Source organism: Camelus bactrianus, chromosome 6 (assembly GCF_048773025.1).
Source record: "Camelus bactrianus isolate YW-2024 breed Bactrian camel chromosome 6, ASM4877302v1, whole genome shotgun sequence".
NCBI classification, from domain to species: Eukaryota; Metazoa; Chordata; class Mammalia; order Artiodactyla; family Camelidae; genus Camelus; species Camelus bactrianus.
The window spans coordinates 27614125-27631800 of record NC_133544.1 but is presented as its reverse complement, the minus strand read 5'-3'; the positions used below and the strand labels follow the sequence as shown (position 1 = coordinate 27631800).

At 33.7% G+C, this 17676-nt stretch overlaps 1 protein-coding gene across 9 annotated transcripts in view; it reads left to right on the top strand.

Moving 5' to 3' along the window:
- PCNX1 (pecanex 1) overlaps window positions 1-17676 on the top strand; it is a 174621-nt gene that overhangs the window by 77133 nt on the left and 79812 nt on the right. For 7 of the 9 annotated variants that reach the window (XM_045522176.2, XM_074365308.1, XM_074365309.1 and 4 more), the window contains 3 exons: window positions 10291-10381; window positions 11945-12002; window positions 13745-13962. In XM_045522176.2, the coding sequence (XP_045378132.2) occupies window positions 10291-10381; window positions 11945-12002; window positions 13745-13962 (367 nt within the window). The remainder of the gene's footprint in view (window positions 1-10290; window positions 10382-11944; window positions 12003-13744; window positions 13963-17676) is intronic. The other 2 variants (XM_010962334.3, XM_010962336.3) reach the window with 1 other exon arrangement.

Here is a 17676-nt window from a genome sequence, read left to right as displayed (position 1 = left end):
TCATAATAGATAACCACATCCATTTTCTATATTAAACCCTGAGAATCCTTATTTTTCTGTTGCATTTTAACTAGCATTTCAAGATCACCAGGTGGCATTGGACATGGTGGAAAACTTCAGTGAAGATGGATGGTATATAAGAATCTTTTTAGTAGCTTATTCAGCAGAAGAGAGTGTGTTTTCATCATCTATATTCAACTTGCATAGTTGTTCATCGTAATTAATTTTAATTTTAAGAACTGAGTTATAAGTATAACTTAGAACCTGGCTGGAAAAATTTGGATGGTTTCATTCCTTATTTATAGACTTCATTTCCATGCATACTTAGTTTAAAAAAATTGTAACAGATAAGTTTTGAAGTTAACATTTTGAGAAGGAAATTACTCTCAAAGAATTTCTTAAATCCTTCAGTGTAACATTTTCTTTTTTTAAAAACCACATCTTAAAGGTAAATTTTCTTGTAAAAAGAAACAGACTTTTGTTTAACTTACTTATTTGCAGTTGATTTCATATTATATTCCGAGTTAAACCGCAGTTATACTAAATAGAACAAGCTGTGGCTTAGTGCCCAGATAAGCCACACAAGAGACTCTGAAATCAGGTGCCTTAAAGCTTTATTTTATATCTGTTAAGCTTTTTCTGTAAAACTTGGTAATCACTTCTCAGTATTTATGTTCATCTGAGCTTCTGCTTGTAAATTAAGGCTAATAAATTGATGCAATCATGAACCATTCCATTATAGTTGATAGTTGAACTCTTAATGTGTAACACAACACCTCAGAGGAAATATTCTAAGTAAGATCAGATAAAACAGGAAAATTTACTTGTTTTTTTCTGCATATGAAATTAGTGGTGGTCAATGGTGAGGATATGTTGTGAAAAGTATATATAAAATTATTTTTGTGTGAAAAATAACAATACTGATATAGGTAAGAAATGAGGACAATAGAGTTTTATGTTTATTAAGACATAAATATAAAATATAGTAATACCATAGGTAGTGTTCCTCAGAATTTGACTTTCTTAATTTCATTAATGTATTAGAGGTTTAAAAAGTGATGAATGAATTGATTTTTCTAAGGTTTTCTTTTATTTCATTACTGTACATATTTTTACAAAGAAGGTATTCTTTGAGATAATCCACTTTACTACAGAATTTATTAACTTGAAAATGTGGTCAGTTCTGGAAAGAGACTTGAAGGAAATATGACAGCACCCTATTGTCCTTCTCATTAAGCAGTTTATAGTAGCAATGCATTATTAAGCAGAAATAAATTTGGAGACTTTAAAATTTTTAACTTTAAAACACAGAGACTTAGATGACCTATAATGTTTTCAGTGATTTTTACCAGTTAGTATTTTACAAAAGATTATAGATATTATGGGCTACTCTGTAATCAGCTATGAGCTGGTTTACCTGGCTCAAACCAGGTTTGAGCTATGTCGTTAGGTACTTTTCCTCATTACTGTAAATACAAAGTCAAGATGCCTTTAAGGAACCTTGGAGTGTGTATTTTGGTCTCCTACATTACAGTAGATCATTTTCATTCATCTAAACAAAAAAGTTTATGTTCTTTTTTGCAACAACTTTGATCTTGTCCTTTATTGTTGTTTTTGAATATAAATTCTATTTTTTGTAACTTTTTGGGGGTAAGGGCCACTTAAAGTATATATAAATGAAAGTAAAATGTTTATTTTTTGTTGAAATAATAAAAATGCTTCATTAGAAGGAAGAAGTGTTAAGAGTTTAGGGGGATATATTCTATTTATACTTCTTAGTGTAAAAGATGGGAAAAGCACATTCTAGTTTTAACAAAAATGCAAGTAGAAATACTGGAAAATATAATGAAGAAAATTGAGTCGTTTATAATCTCATCACTCAGAGATAGTGACTATTAGCATTTTATAATTTTTTCCTTTCTTTTTTAATGTCCACATGTATATACTTTTCTAAAACAGAATTGGGATCATGTTGTATGACTTTTGCATGACTGTATGAGTTTTGCATCCTGTTTTTTCTACTTAGCACATTGGAACATTTACTTATATTCTTTAATTTGTTTTTAAGTGACTGCAAATATCACTGAGATCTATTTGAAAGATAGTATAGAATCATGGACTCTAAAGTGAAACTTCCTGGCTTCAAGTCCAGGCTCTACCATTTACTAGCTGGGTGACCTTTGACAAGTTATTTTCTCTCTTTGTGCCTCGGTTTTCTCATGTATCAAAGAGGGGGCAATAACAGTACTTAGTAATAGTACTAATACTAAATAGTAATAATAATAATAGGTTTTTGGTGTGGATTATATCTATTAAAATATCAAAGCAGTTAGAACAGTGCCTGGCAGTAGTAAGTCAATTACAAAAATAATAATAATTATTAACATTATTATTTGTTATAATTTATTTAATCAGTTAACTAACCCCATTGTTAGTCTTCAGGATGATTCCTGATACTTTCTGTTGTAATAAACACTCTGTTGAACATCCTTTACACGGATGTTTCTGTATGCTGTGATTATTTCCTTAGGGTAACCACAGTGAAATGGAATCATCTGTCAAGGGGAAACATTATTGGGACTTTGATGTATACTCTTAATTGCTTTATGAAAAGCTTGTACCAGTTTATACTTTATCTGGCAGGGTTTGGGAGTGTCTGTTTTATCCCCATAAGTATTAAAATTAAAAATAAACCTGGACACATTTTATTTTATCTACTTTAACCCTCACTTCCTAGAAATGCTTAGAAGTTTATCATTGTTGCTGTGGAAAGACTACTAGCATATTATTTTTTAAAGTTTTGGATGCCTGAACTTCTCTAGGAATGTTACTGATAATAACAGGGACTAGTTGAAATATCTAATTTGTTTCTTGCTAGTCTATATTGTAAAGATTGAAGCACTAGATTAATTGCTTTCTAATATTAACATTCTTAAGATTCTAAATTAAAGTTGATTAGTATGTGCATTAGTTAGAATATAGGTTAGAGTCTGTAATGGAGAGGCCTGCCCTCCCCCATCCCCCATCAGTGACTGAAATAAAGGAATTTACCTTCCTCTCATGACTGTCTGTTGGGAGCTGTCCCTAACAGACAGGTTGATTCTTTATCTTCCTGTATGGCTTCTCTGCCGGGGCCATAGGGACTGCTCCTCTCAAACAGGAAGGCAGGGGGAGGGGAGGAGACTAAAAACTGTGAAGGGCAGCTTGTGTGTCTTTCAGATTGTGACTTGGGAAATGTGTCTGTCACTTTCTCTTACCTTCCATGGGCTCATACGTAGTCACATGGCAACCTCTAGCTGCAAGAGGCTGAGAAATATCTCTAAGCAGATGGAGAGAGACTCAGCTGAAAATTCAGTAAGGTTAAGGTCCTATTTTTTAAAGGAATAGGAGAAGATGAATACTGGGGGTCAGTCATCAGTCTTTGCCACAGTAAGATAATAAACACTTCAAATCAGTAAGATAAAGATCAGTGAACTAGAGAAATTTAGAGTTCAAAGAAATACATGATACAAGTGGCTTGCAATTACGGGCAAACAGCTCAGCTTTGCTCATTTTTAAAATTGCAAATTAAAAACAGGATTATGATGTTTTTCAACTGTTGAATGTGTAGTTATGTCCACTGTTGGAAAGGGTATGGAGAAATAGACAACTAAAAGTTTGAACATTTTTGGAGGGCTGTTTAGAATGATAGACCAAAAAAATGCCTATATATTTTAACCCACAAGTTTCACAAACATGCAAAGATATATGTACATGGATATTCATTGGAGCATTGTTTGTAATTTAAAAAAAAATTTATAAACAATCTAAATGCCCGTTACTAGAGAGCCCCTGGTGTATTATTCATCAGCATAATATAATTTTCAGAACTTGATATGTCTGTATTATTGACATGAAAAGTTAAGCTATTTAGTAAACAAAAGAAGTAAATTTTAGAAAGTGTGTATTAGGAGAATGAGCCATTTGTCTTGGGACAAAATGTAGGTAAAAGGGTTCAGAGGAACACAGAAACTGGTCTTGGCAGTGGCTGTCTCTGGGGAGTGGGGGAACTTTCTTCATTTTGTATATTTAGTTTTGAATCTTTTGATGCATCATATTTGAAAAATGAAACACAAAAATGAAACAACGAATGTCACTCACTCTCCAAAGCCTTGGTTGGTAACTTGTGGGAATTTCACTGACAGATGCTGTCTCATGCTCATCCTTCTACCTGACCAGTATTGTTTTCTTCTTTGTTTTTAAATCGATTTTATTGACATATAATTTAGACATGATAAATTACATCCATTTAATATGTACAATTTGGTGAGTTTTAATAGACGTGCACACATATGAAATATCACAATCAAGATACAGAAACATTTCCATCATTTCAAAAGATGGTGCCCCTGTTGCAGTCCATCCCTCCTCGGCTCCTGGCCATAGGCATCTACTACGTGCTTTATCATATTATGTTTTGCCCTCTTCCTAGAAGTTCATATAAATGCAGTCACACAATATGTGGCCTTTTGTGTTTAGTTTTGCACTTACCATGATGCTTCTGAGATTCATCATATTGTTGCATGTGTTAGCAATTTGTTCCTTGTTGTTGCTGAGTATTTCATTGTAGGAAATACTGTATGTTGTGTATCCATTCATCTGCCAATGGACAAAGTTTGTGGTGCTTCCACGCATTGGCTATTGTGAATAAAATGTCTAAATTATTTTCAAAAGTAGTTCTACATTCCCACCAGCATGTGTGAGAGTTCAGTTGTTCCCGTTCTTGCTGACATTTTCTGTTGTTGGCCTTTTAAATGTCAGTCCTAATGGGTGTGTAATGGTATCTCATTGTAGCTTAAATTTACGTTTCTCTTATGACTAAGAATGACAGGATCTTTTTTTTTTTAACATTTTTATTGAGTTATAGTCATTTTACAATGTTGTGTCAAATTCCAGTGTAGAGCACAATTTTTCAGTTATGCATGAACATACATATATTCATTGTCACAATTTTTTTTTCACTGTGAGCTACCACAAGATCTTGTATATATTTCCCTGTGCTATACAATATAATCTTGTTTATCTATTCTACATTTTGAGATCCCAGTCTGTTCCTTCCCACTCCCCTACCCCTTGGCAACCACAAGTTTGTATTCTATGTCTATGAGTCTGTTTCTGTTTTGTATTTATGTTTTGTTTGTTTTTTTAGATTCCACATATGAGCGATCTCATACAGTATTTTTCTTTCTCACTTCACTTAGAATGACATGCTCCAGGAACATCCATGTTGCTGCAAATGGCGTTATGTTGTCGGTTTTTATGACTGAATAGTATTCCATTGTATAAATATACCACATCTTCTTTATCCAGACGAATGATAGGATCTTTTGACGTGTTTATTGGCTAGACATAGATCTTCTGTGAAGTGTGTCCCTGTCCTTTACTCACTTTTAAAATTGAGTTGTTTGTCTTATTATTGACATATAAGAGTTCTTTTGATATTTTAGATAAAACCAATTTGTCAGATATAAATTAGAAATATCTTCTCCCATTCTATGGCTTTTTGGGGGGGTGGTTTATCTGATCATTTGTAATTGTCAATTGTTACGGATTATTTTACCAAAAGATAAGGAGGACCTGTCCCTTTGAAAGTAATATGAGATGATGAAATTCTACCAGAATATGTAGTTGTACATTCACTTCTGGAAGGTTCGCCTGATCCAGGGATTAGACTTAACAGTGAATTAAGGCATGTTGTGTTAAGTCAGAACTGGAGAGCAGTGACCATAGTAGTACAATATATCAGTATATATATATCTCTTTCACTGTTACCAAGCAATAGAGTTATCTGTCTTTCCTTAATGAGTCCTCAAAAGCTCTCTTCTAAACCAACCTCTTTCTTTTCATGCCTGCCTTTTTTCTTATTCTTCTGTTTTAAAAACCTAGCACAGCATTGCACATTCTAGGAAGAAGGACTGGTTCTCAATATTGAAACTTTAAATTGTAAGTAGCACAGTGACTTATTTTCCATTTAGTACAAAAGTTAAAGAGGGTTTTAGAGGACTAAGGCTTTTGGTCTAGGGCAAGGTTTAGCTAACTGTGGCCTGGAGGCTAAATCCAGCTTGATGCTTGTTTTTGTAAATAAATATTTATGTTAACGTGCTTTATGTGACTGCTTTCACACTGTGATGGCCGACTTGAACTGCTGGAACAGAGACTGACCTACAAAGCCTAAAATACTTATTATCCGGTCTCTTACAGAAAAAGTTTGCTGACCCCGGTCTGGGGACCTAAAAGCAACAGTAAAATGAGTCGTTTCTGGGTGGAAACTCAGATTTCCTCAGAGACTTATAGACACCACCACCATTCGTGGTAATAAGGGGGTTGCTATCCAAGAAATTGGAACTTGTCAAAGCCTTCTCTCTTAAAAGTGTAATATATTCATTGAGAAGGCATTGTGAACACAGCACTCATCGCCATCAGAAAAAGGCACTTTCTGTAGGGTACTTAAGTTAGTCACATAGATGTATGTAGTCCCCCAGTAGTCTTCTAGAAACACTTGTAGAGCTGCCTCCCTTGTATGTCTCTCTTTTTGCTCTTGCAGCCCCCCCTCCACCCTTGTCCTAAGAGTAATGCTAGAAAAATGAGAAGTAAGCAGTGTACCAGGGTTAGCTTGGAGAACACAGAATGAACGGGGGTGAGGGACGGGTCTAAGGAAGGAAATCATCTAAGAAATTTGAGACCTTCTTTGTTGTTGATACTGGGAAGATGAGAAAAACCCTACGGATGATTTGACCTTCTAGTAACCACCGCTTTCTAAGATCACAAGTAAAATGAGAATGACATTAAGAATGCAATAAGAATTTCTTACAGTCTTCATTCATTTGGCTTTGTGCTATGTGGCAAGGGTTTTTATTGATAGGACTAATTAGAGAATCTCGTTAGTATCCTTGTCTTTTGTCAGTGTTTATTTTGAGCTTGTCTGATCTATCACTCATGGCTTGTAGGGAAGGATGTCAAGTGTCCTTTTTCTTTAAGTCACTATTCAGTTTACTCATATTCCTGTTGTTCAGCACATTTATTGACCTGTGGTTATTTGAAATTCTCCTACCTCAAAAAAATATGGTTTTGTGTAATTAAACTTAATTTTTGTAGATAATAGCAATCATTATTGAATATTCAGAACAGAAATACCAGGTACTTACCTTTTTTCTTTTATCTTAAGAGGTGCTATGTCATGGCCAATATCATTATTAAGTCTGAAATTTCAGTCTTATTTATTTTGTCAGAAATTAATGTTTTCTTTTAAAATCATGACAGAGCCCTACTATTAGATATATTAATTATGACCTGGGAGTTGAATTAGGATGAGATAGATGACTTAGTTTATAATCATAATTCATGTGAGGAGGACATGGTTCATTGATATGAAAGTTGAAAGTTCTTTCTTCCCAATTTATGTTTATTAGAAATAATTAATATTTAACTTGAAGTATTTTTCTTAATACCGAATATTCTATTAAAATAGGATTATTAATGAGGGCACATTTACTTACCAGTTTAATAAAGATTAACTGATTATGGTTTTACTCTCAAATGAAATATATGTAAAATTGCTATATATGAACAAGATTTGTACAAATTTAAGATATTCTTAATTTTTATAAACCGATAGCAATATTTACTTATTTTTGTTTTGGTTATTTTTGAAGATGTCTTTAGTATATTATTATATTTTATTAAAATGCTACAAAGTTTTTCACTGAAATTTTAAACACTTTTTGGTGTATTTTTTTTTTTCCTGAGCTATCTTCTGAATGAAATTTGTTACTTCTGAAGTGCTAGCGGTTGCCAAACCAAAAGATACAAAGGGGGCATAGAATCTGTTCTTTTGATAGAGTTAAGTTGGGAAGACACCATGAAAACTTAATACAAAGTTAGTTTGTTCTGACATGTGCCATGTGTACTTTTAATGACACTGAACGTGTTTGTAAAGTTAGTAGGAAGACAAAAGCTTCTCAAGGGGGAAGAGAAAGGCACAGTTGGTATCATGCACTTTTGTTGAAATTATGGCTGCCCTTTTCTTAAACATGTTTTATGTCTTGTTTAAATTTCTAAATTTTATTACTTGTTAGTCATTGATTTGTATGCATTCCGAGTTACAGATTTATGTAATAATAAAACTACTCAATTTTTCTAGCTTTCTTTCTGTTTAAAAAGCTTTTGGGGGGGAGATTTTTTTTTTTATATAATGTACCTATTTTTATATTAGTTTTATACTAGACATCTATACATAAAAGACAACATAGTTGTATTAATGACTTGATCTTTTTACTGTTTCATTTGAAAATTACAAAGAGTTTTTAGTTGATTTCTATATCCAGTTGGATATAGATATTTGTTATTTTCAGTATCCCAAGAATAGGACTTATATTACTAAAAATCCCATGAAATGTAAATATGCAGAATATAGTCCAATAATTTAAACTCTATTGAATATAGAATTAACTTATTCCTAAAATACACACAAATTATGTGATATAAACACAAATGTTTATGCATTCCATTCTTACTGGACGTCACACACGGTTAACCAAGACCTCCCAGCTCTGTTACTCTGTGATTTAGTCATTTAATGTGGTTTTATAATTCTTTTGCATTTATGCAATCTGTGGTTTTGGTAAGATGTTTCTTTTTTTCTGTTAATGTAAATTTATTGTAGCACAGTTAGTCTTGGATTGTCCATGCTAAGTGAGGAAAGAGCATAGCATAAAAAGTTACCATTTAAAAAGAATTTTAAAACCTCAGTCAAGGCAGTATTTTAAGTTTTTTTTAATAAACAATTTCTGCAACCCACCCTATCTCAAAAAACTATATCATTTTATTTTAGTTGCATACTCTGGCTTCTGTTAGAGGTGTTAAGAGTGAATGACTCATGGCTAAAAGAGGGGTAAAAAGCAGAGTTTTTAGATAAGCAGCATGCTGAGTAATCCTCCCCTGAAAAACAGCAAGTAAGCTGAACATTTCATAGAATGCTTTTTTCCGCCTCTAATTTATTTCAAGAGTATATTCTTCTGACCAAAAAAAAAAAAAAAAAAAAAAAGGCTACTATAGAAAACACCAGAATAAGATAAAATGTTTTCACATTCTGCCTATGACCCATAGACAGTACTCAAATAATCCTATTTAATAAAGTACCTTTTCTGATTCTAGTCCTTTTAAAGACTGAAGTAATTGTTGAAATGTTCTGTGAACCCTTCGTTATATTAGTATATCATGGGGACCTTTTATTGTCATTTTTCAAGGATTTTACTTAAATAATTCTTATTGTATACTGTTTTCATTGTAGTCATGGAAGAGAAATCTTTTAGCCTTGCCACCAAGTTGAAATTGTCTAGATTTCTCATATTTATAACCTCAGTAATTCTAGGTAGTAATAACAGAAAACTCATAAATACTCAAAAGGCAGCCTGGACTACATCCAAACAATCCTCATCTCATTGCCCTACTGGAGGTTTATATTCATTTATTTATGCTCCCTGCCCACCATTGATATGGTGAAGAATGCATTTCAGACAGTATTCAGATTTTTAAATTTCCATTATCAGAAATCATTTTATCTTATACGGTTCATTTTAAGAGAGGTTTTGTTTTTTAACCTATATTCCTTTGCAACCAGTAAAATTTCTAAACCTCTTATCAGTTTTGTAGAGATATTTGGCTGTAGCATAGGTGTTCCTAAATCTTTTCATAGAGTTCTTATAGAATCTTACAACTAGTAATCATTAAATAGAGTAATTTAATTATCACCAACATTACTCATTCACTGAACTTCCTTAAACCCATTTTGATACTTTTCATTTCTTAAAGGTAAAACAAAATAAAAAAACTCTGAAAGTCACACAAATTTGTTGTCTTGCAGTTTGAGCTATCTTAAAACTTAAGAAGTGTTCCAAATGGCCGCTCACCTTTTGTATGTAGTGGACAGGTGACCCTTAACACTAAATTTGTTCATATTATTACTTGACTTGAGAATGTGCTGGGAGGAGAAGAGGAGACTGCTATCACAAAACTGACTTAAATCACTTTTAATCCTTTGTTATATATGTTGACATTTGGCCCCCCTGTTTAGGGTTCCTTTTCAACTTATGTCATGCTGAATAACATGCAGCTCACTGTATTTTTAAATCTTTTGGAAAAAGAAGATTATAATACATTTTCTTGAATTGTAATAAGTTTAAAATTAGTGTTTCATGAAGGAAAATTTCTGAGTATTCTAATGGCTTTTTAAAAAAATCATTTATTTGCTAGGTAAGTTCTCTTCTACGCTTTATGAGACTGGTGGCTGTGATATGTCACTTGTGAATTTTGAACCAGCAGCAAGAAGAGCATCCAATATCTGGTATGTGTGAAGTCATATTCGGAGAGTCTATGTACTTGTGTATAATTGCTGTGCTTAAAGTTCTAAAGCCTTGAGATAGAAGAGTTAATTTGAAAGCATTTGTTTATATTGGCTTAAATAAATTGTCTTTATACTTTTGTCTCCAAAGAATTAAAGTAGAATTTTTTGGTATAGAAAAAAAAGAAAGCTTATTATTCTTAAAACAAAAGCTATTATATATTTTAAAAAATTAATTGAAAATTTCCTGTAGTCTCAAAGTGGGACAGAGGTTTCCCACAATTTCAAATTTAACTCTCTCTCTCTCTCGCTCCATATATATATATATATACACACACACACACACACACACATATATATAGTATGAAGAAAAACTTATTAGAAAAATATTTACACAACTAAGTTCAAACCCATCAGATCTTTTTCTTTGTGTAATATCAAACTTTTTTTAAATTTATGTGAGGGGCTTGGTCAAGTGTCTTTTTAAATGATCATCTTTCATTTTGTTTTAAAATTTGTTTACCAGCTCTAAGAAGGAGGAGTTTCTTAAAATATGGGTCATATGATACATTCTTTTCTCTCCTTCCCTTAGTAAGGAATTACATAAGATAACAGGTTAGGAGAAAAGCAAGTAAGAAATAGAAATCTTGATCATATAACATAAGCAGTTACAGTTTAATATGTGTTAAAATTTTTTCTGAAATTTGTACTTACTCATCTATTCTAGTTGCTGCATTGAAATCTATTGTTGATTGATTGGTTTTTTTTTTTTCCCACGAGGGTCATTTGATTCTTATTTTAAGACTTCCTTTTAATAATGGGACACACCTATTTAAATGCTGCACATCTATGGGCAGCATTCACTGAGTTATTTCAGTTCTAAGGGGCCATTTATAGCAGTAGGCTCTTGTGGTCACTTAGCATGCTGAAAAGATAGAACATTTAGAAAGCTACACTCTTTAAACTCTGTTAGTCCAGTTTCAGAATTCACCCCCTCAAAAATGATTGAATTGGAGCGTTTAGATGATTTTGTACCAGTGGAAGCAGGAGGAGGAGGAGCAATGGGAGCACTTATTATTATGTTCAGTATAATTCAGGGTACAAACAGTTCCTAACACCATAAATGTGGTAAGGTCTCAAGCTTTGACATCTAAACTTGACTGAGTTGTGGAAACTGAATTGCTGCGTTTCAGCCTATTAAATCATAGGTTAAATGTATTGTGCTTCTGGCAGTATGTTAATTGCTTTCTTAAACAATGTTCACAAGAACCTTGTTATAGAGGTACTCTTATCCTATGTCACTAATGAGGAAACTGAAGTATGAAAAGGTCGGATACCTTGTCCAAGCTCTCATTCAGTTGATGGGGAGATTTGAGTACTGATACTCAGGCCCAGAGGCTATGTATGCTCTTAATCACAACTCTAGGAAACTTCACGTTTGTATTTTGAAGTTTACATGGAAAAGTGAAGACAGTGTAGATACCATGTAATTATTAACGGATTTATTTTTCTTTCTACTACTTGACAAGCTGTTTATTCCCTAAAGTCTTTTTCATTATATTTTAGTGACACGGATTCTCATGTATCCAGTTCTACCTCAGTTCGATTTTATCCACATGATGTGGTAGGTTTTCCTTTATTTTTATAAAATGATGTATTTCCAGATCGTGTAGCTGTACAAATTAGAAAATTAATGAAGTTACAAAATATCAGTGTTGCTGAAAACTATGACAAGATCACCTTTGCTGTCCCAAAGTGGATCTCTTCTCATAAATCCTTTGTTAAGAAACAAACATAGAGTACCATAGAGTTTGATTAGCTATGTATGAATCAGTAATTACACTTCTGAGGGTATGTAAAGGTCCGTTTACTCACCAGTGTCATAATCTGTGTCATTTTTAACTGTGCCAATTTTAAAACTACACTTTGAATATTATGATTTTGGTACAGTTATCTGACTAGTTATTCATATATGAGTGTGTGTAGGGGAACCTTAGTGATGATATCACTGTATAAAAAATGCCATATGAGGTACAGTGGGCTATTTAAAAAAGATAACACTGCCTTTGCCATCAAGATGTATATTTTGAGGTTCTTAGAAAAGATAAAACAGATGAAATCCTTATAAACAATGTATGAGATATGAGTAAATAAATTTAGTGCGGCTTCCTGAAGATGTTGAATTGTGAGCAGAGTTTTAAAACTATAGATGTGAATTGGCATGGAACAGTGGTTTTCAATATTTGGCACTGTCTGGAAATCTTTTTGCTTGTTAAAACCAGGGGAATGCTATTGGTATCTAGTGGATAGAAGCCAGGGATGCTGTAAAACATTCTACAGTGGAGAGCACAGCCCCCGCAGCAAAGAATTATCTGGCTGAGAATACGTGGTGCCCAGATTGAGAAACCATGGCATAGAGCGTAAGAAAAACAAGTGTTTGGGGAGGTATTTGTCAATGCTTAGAGGTAGAAATGGCTGTTATATATAGGAAGCAAGTTTTCTTGACTGTACTCCCATGTATGCTTGAAAAAGAAAAACTGTCCTTGCTTTTTTTACTGCAGTATATTTCTGGTAACTCCATAGGAAAGCAGAAATGGGGAAATGGTTATAGTCGTTCCTTGGTATCAGCAGGGGATCGGTTCCAGGACCCCGTGCAGATACTAAAATCTGGGGATTCTCAAGTCCTTTATATAAAATGGCATAGTAGCATTTTTCACTGTTAAATGGTATGGGAGCCTTGGAATAGCAAAATGCTGGTTAGTGCTGTGCTAGAGACAGTAAACTTTTGATCATTTCAGAGGAAGGGGAAACTGTTGAACTGGTGAATGGATGAGTTAAAGCTTAAAGAAATGTAATGTGGTAATAATCTGTACAGTCTCAGATGAGCAGCCTGCCAAGACAAAAATAAAGGAAAGTGGGAGGGATTTCAAAACAGCAGTAACAGTGATAACAGACTGTAAGGAGAATTGAAGGCATTGAATCCAATGCAGAGGAGCTTAGAATTAACATCATAGTGAGGTTCATTGCTTAATGAGAAAAGTCCTCAAATCTGGCAAGGAGAAGGGAAGCTACTAATGATTCACTGTGAGTGTTTTTAGTGATTCACTATCTGTACAGGGCTAAAATGCTAACATTTCAAATACTTCCTAATAAAATCTTTCCAAAATGCCTATCAATTGATTTGCTTTATTGTAGTTCATTTCCTATTGTTGTCATCTGTAGTTTCTAATGCTCACAAAGTACCCACAAGAGTGGAGTAATACAGAGAACTCAGGGGGCTTAGGTAATCTGCAAGCTCTTGGGTAGCCCCTGAATCATGACTTGATTAAAGATATTTTAAGCCTTTCAATGCTGATTTTCTTTTAGCTCTCTCTTCCACAGATTCGATTGAACAGACTATTGACCATCGATACAGATTTGTTGGAACAACAAGACATTGACCTAAGTCCTGACTTGGCAGCTACCTACGGTCCAACAGAAGAAGCTGCCCAAAAAGTTAAACACTATTACCGCTTTTGGATCCTGCCCCAGCTATGGATCGGCATTAACTTTGACAGACTCACACTTTTGGCCCTGTTTGATAGGTGAGAATACACTGTGATATTAAAGATGTGTGCAGATTTTATTTTTAAATTGAAATGTCCCAAATTACCCATTGAGGTTTTGACTTGGTTTCCATATTGGAGAATGTTTTCTATTTTGGTTGTCTTGAGATAAAATTTAAGTTAGTTAATAGGGGCTCCAAACACTGACTCCCTTGAGTCCATTAAACACTCTTCTGTGGCAGTTTTAATATATTTATTTTAAAAATCCTTTTTATCAATAAGAATCATGCAGTTATACTTAAAAGCCAGTGAATATGAGGTGTTAATGATCAAAAGGTTATACATAATATGACTCTAAATATAAAAGATGTAAGAGGAAGCTTTTGTTTCACTATTTCTTAGCATTAATCTTAAGAGTAAACAACATTAGTCAGTTACAAACTTGGTGACCAAATGCTGCTTCCAGTGGACACGGAGTAACAAGACCTGAGTTTAATCTCCTACCTGAAACAGCAAAAAACAGATAAAATGCGTGAAGCAGTGGTTTTCAAGACACTGGTGATCAGACAGCAAAGGATGGTGATCCCTGAGGGACGGGAAGCAGATTATGTGATCCCTGTGGTTGCCCAGCTTGCTGCCTTTGTAGAGTTCCCAGGCTGTGACATAGGAAGGAAGTATTGAAGTGGACTCCTGCAGCTTTCCTGAGTTGAGGAGATGGAGCTAAGACTCCAGGGAGACCAGAGCAGCTAGAGTCTATAGGACAGGACATCACAGAGAGGATTGCTGCTTGGGGAGAACCTCAGATTTGTATTGAGTGTCCTCAGCTGTTCAGCAGAATATTGATAAGGGAATGTACGAGGAACCTAGCTAAAACCAGGTTAAGAATTATGTTAAAGAAATAGGGAAATGGTGCCTGGCACACAGGGCTGGGAGTGGTTCCTGTCTCCACCTGCCAGATTAAAGAAGCTCATGATTCCTATTTTGTGCTACGTTGTACGGAGTACTGCAAAGTGTTGCTTTCAAAGTCAGGAGTAATTAGCCTCAGCATGAGCACTGCTCCAGAACCACCTAGCAAGTCGTAAAGGCAAGACGTGCAAGAATCAGATTGTTTCCAAGTACCGTGACAAAGATGAAGAAGATTTTTAGAAATCCAGAAATTCTTAGCACATAAAAAGTTACAATTCACAATGTCTGCCATCCAGTCAAAGATTACCAAGCATACAAGAAGCAACAAAACATGGTTTATAAAGAGGGAAATAATGAATCAACCAAAACAAAGCTGTAATGGTCACAGATACCAGAATTAGCAGTCAAAGACATTAAAACAGTTATAACTGCACTTTACATGTTAATAAAAGTTAAGTAAAGACACAAAAGATATTAGGGGGAAAAAAAAAAGACCCAAGTCAGCCTTAGTGGCAAACGCTGAAATGTCTGAGATGAAAAATAGAGTGGATGGGATTAACGGTAGATTAGACATTACAGAAGAAGCATAAACATTACAGAAGGAAATATTAGTGAACTTGAAAGCATGCAATAGAAACTATGCAAAATGAAACAAAGAAAACAGCCATTCCCCGACTCCTATCCCCCCAAAAAGAGCGTATAAACAAAATGAAAGTAAGCCATGAGACTACTTCAGGAGACAGGGAGAGAGAAAAAACTGTGAGGAAATTGTGATGGAAAACTTTCCAAATTTGATGAAAACCATAACCGTACACATCGAAGAATCTCCATGAGCTTTGAGCACAAGAAACATGAGAAAAACTACACCAAGGCGCGTAATTGCTCAAAACCAGTGAGATAGTCTTAAAAACCACAGGAGAAAAAAAGACATAGTTTGTGCAGAGGAGCAACTGTAAGGAAGAAACCAGATTTATTGTTGGAAATAATGTAAGTGAGAAGATAATGGAGCAACGTTTTTAAAGTACTGAAAGGAGAAAGAAACTGTCAACCTGGAATTCTATACCAAGTAAAAATATCTTTTAAAAACCAAGATGAAATAAAGATGTTTTCATATTAGGGAAAACTGAAAGAATTTTTTTCAAGCAGATTCACAGTACAAAATATGTTACAGGATATGTTTTCAGACAGAAGGATAGTAATACCAAATGAAATAGGGAGCCACACAAAGGAACAAAGGTCACTCAAAATGGTAAGTAACATGGTTAAATATGTAAGATTTTTTTCTTGCTGGTAAATCTCTAAGATAACTGGATGCTTAAACAAAAATAATAATGATGTATCATGTGATTTATAATATAAGTAAAAGTAGAATTCATGGAAATAACAGCATAAAGGCCAGGAAGAGATATATAAAAGTGTGTGCTATTGTACGTTTTTTATGCTGTATGTGAAGTGGTATTACGTCACGTGAAGTAGAGTCTCATAAAATGTATACTGTAAACCCTAAAGCAACCACTAAAATAGCAAAAGAGTTATAGCTAGTAAATTTTTTAAAAAGATAAAATAGATTCATAAAAATTACTCTCTTAATCTAAAAGAAGGCAGAAAAAGGAAAAAGATCAAAAACAGACTGATAGAAAATAAATGACAAGATGATAGTTGGGTAAAGTCAGAAATTGTTAATTAGAAAAAAACCAAGACTCAGCTCTGCTTCTTACAAGAAATGCACTTTTATACATAAGGACAGAAATAGGTCAAAAGTAAAAAGATTGAAAAAGAAATACGATGCTAACACTAATTAAAGTAAAGCTGGAGTGGCTGAATTAATGTCAGACAGAGTAGATTTCAGAGCAAAGAGTTAACCAAGGTAAAAGAAGGTCACTTTATGATGACAAAGGGAGTCAATTAATCAATATGATTTAACCATCCTAAATGTTTCTATATCTAAAACAATGCTTTATAGTTGAATTAACAGGCCTTTCTCAACAACTGATAGAACAGGTAGAAAATCAGCAAGGATACCATCAGCCAGTCTAAGTTGGTGGACATTTATGAAACACTCCACTCATAACAACAGAATACATGTTCTTTTAAGTGCGCATGGAACATTTACCAAGGTAGACCATGTTTCTGGGCCATAATACAAGGTTCAAGTTTAGAAGAATGAGAGTCATACATAGTGTGTTCTCTGACCACAGTGGAGTTAATTATAAATCAGTAACAAAGAACCTTGGAAAATCCCTAAATATTTGGAAGCTCAGTACTTTTGAATAATTCATAGATCAAAGAAGAAATAAAGAGGGAAATTAGAAATGTTTTGAACTGAAAAATAAACACAACTTAGAATTTCTGTGATACCACTAACACAGTACTTGGGAGAATTTATAACACTAAATAAGAAGAAATGGCAATTCACTGACTTCACTTTCCACCTTAGGAAGCTAGAAAAAGAACTTTGTTAAGCTTAAGTAAGCAGAAGAAAGGAAATAGTAAATCACAAAGCAGAAATCAATGAGGAAACAGAAAACAACAGGGAAAAATCAAGGAAACCAAAAGCTCAATTAAATTAGTAAACCTTTAGACAAGCTGATCAGGAAAAAAAAAAAAAGAAAAAAGAAAGAAAAAACTTACAAATAACCAATATCCAGGGATGTGAGATAGGATATCACTGCAGATTCTCCAGGTATTAAATAGATAATAAAATATTATGAACAGCTATATGTAAATAAATTTGCCAGTGGACAAATTTCTTGAAAGATAGAAATGATCAAAGTTCATTCTAAAAGAAATACATTACCTTAATAGCCCTATGTCTATTAAATAAATGGACGTTGTAATTAAACACCT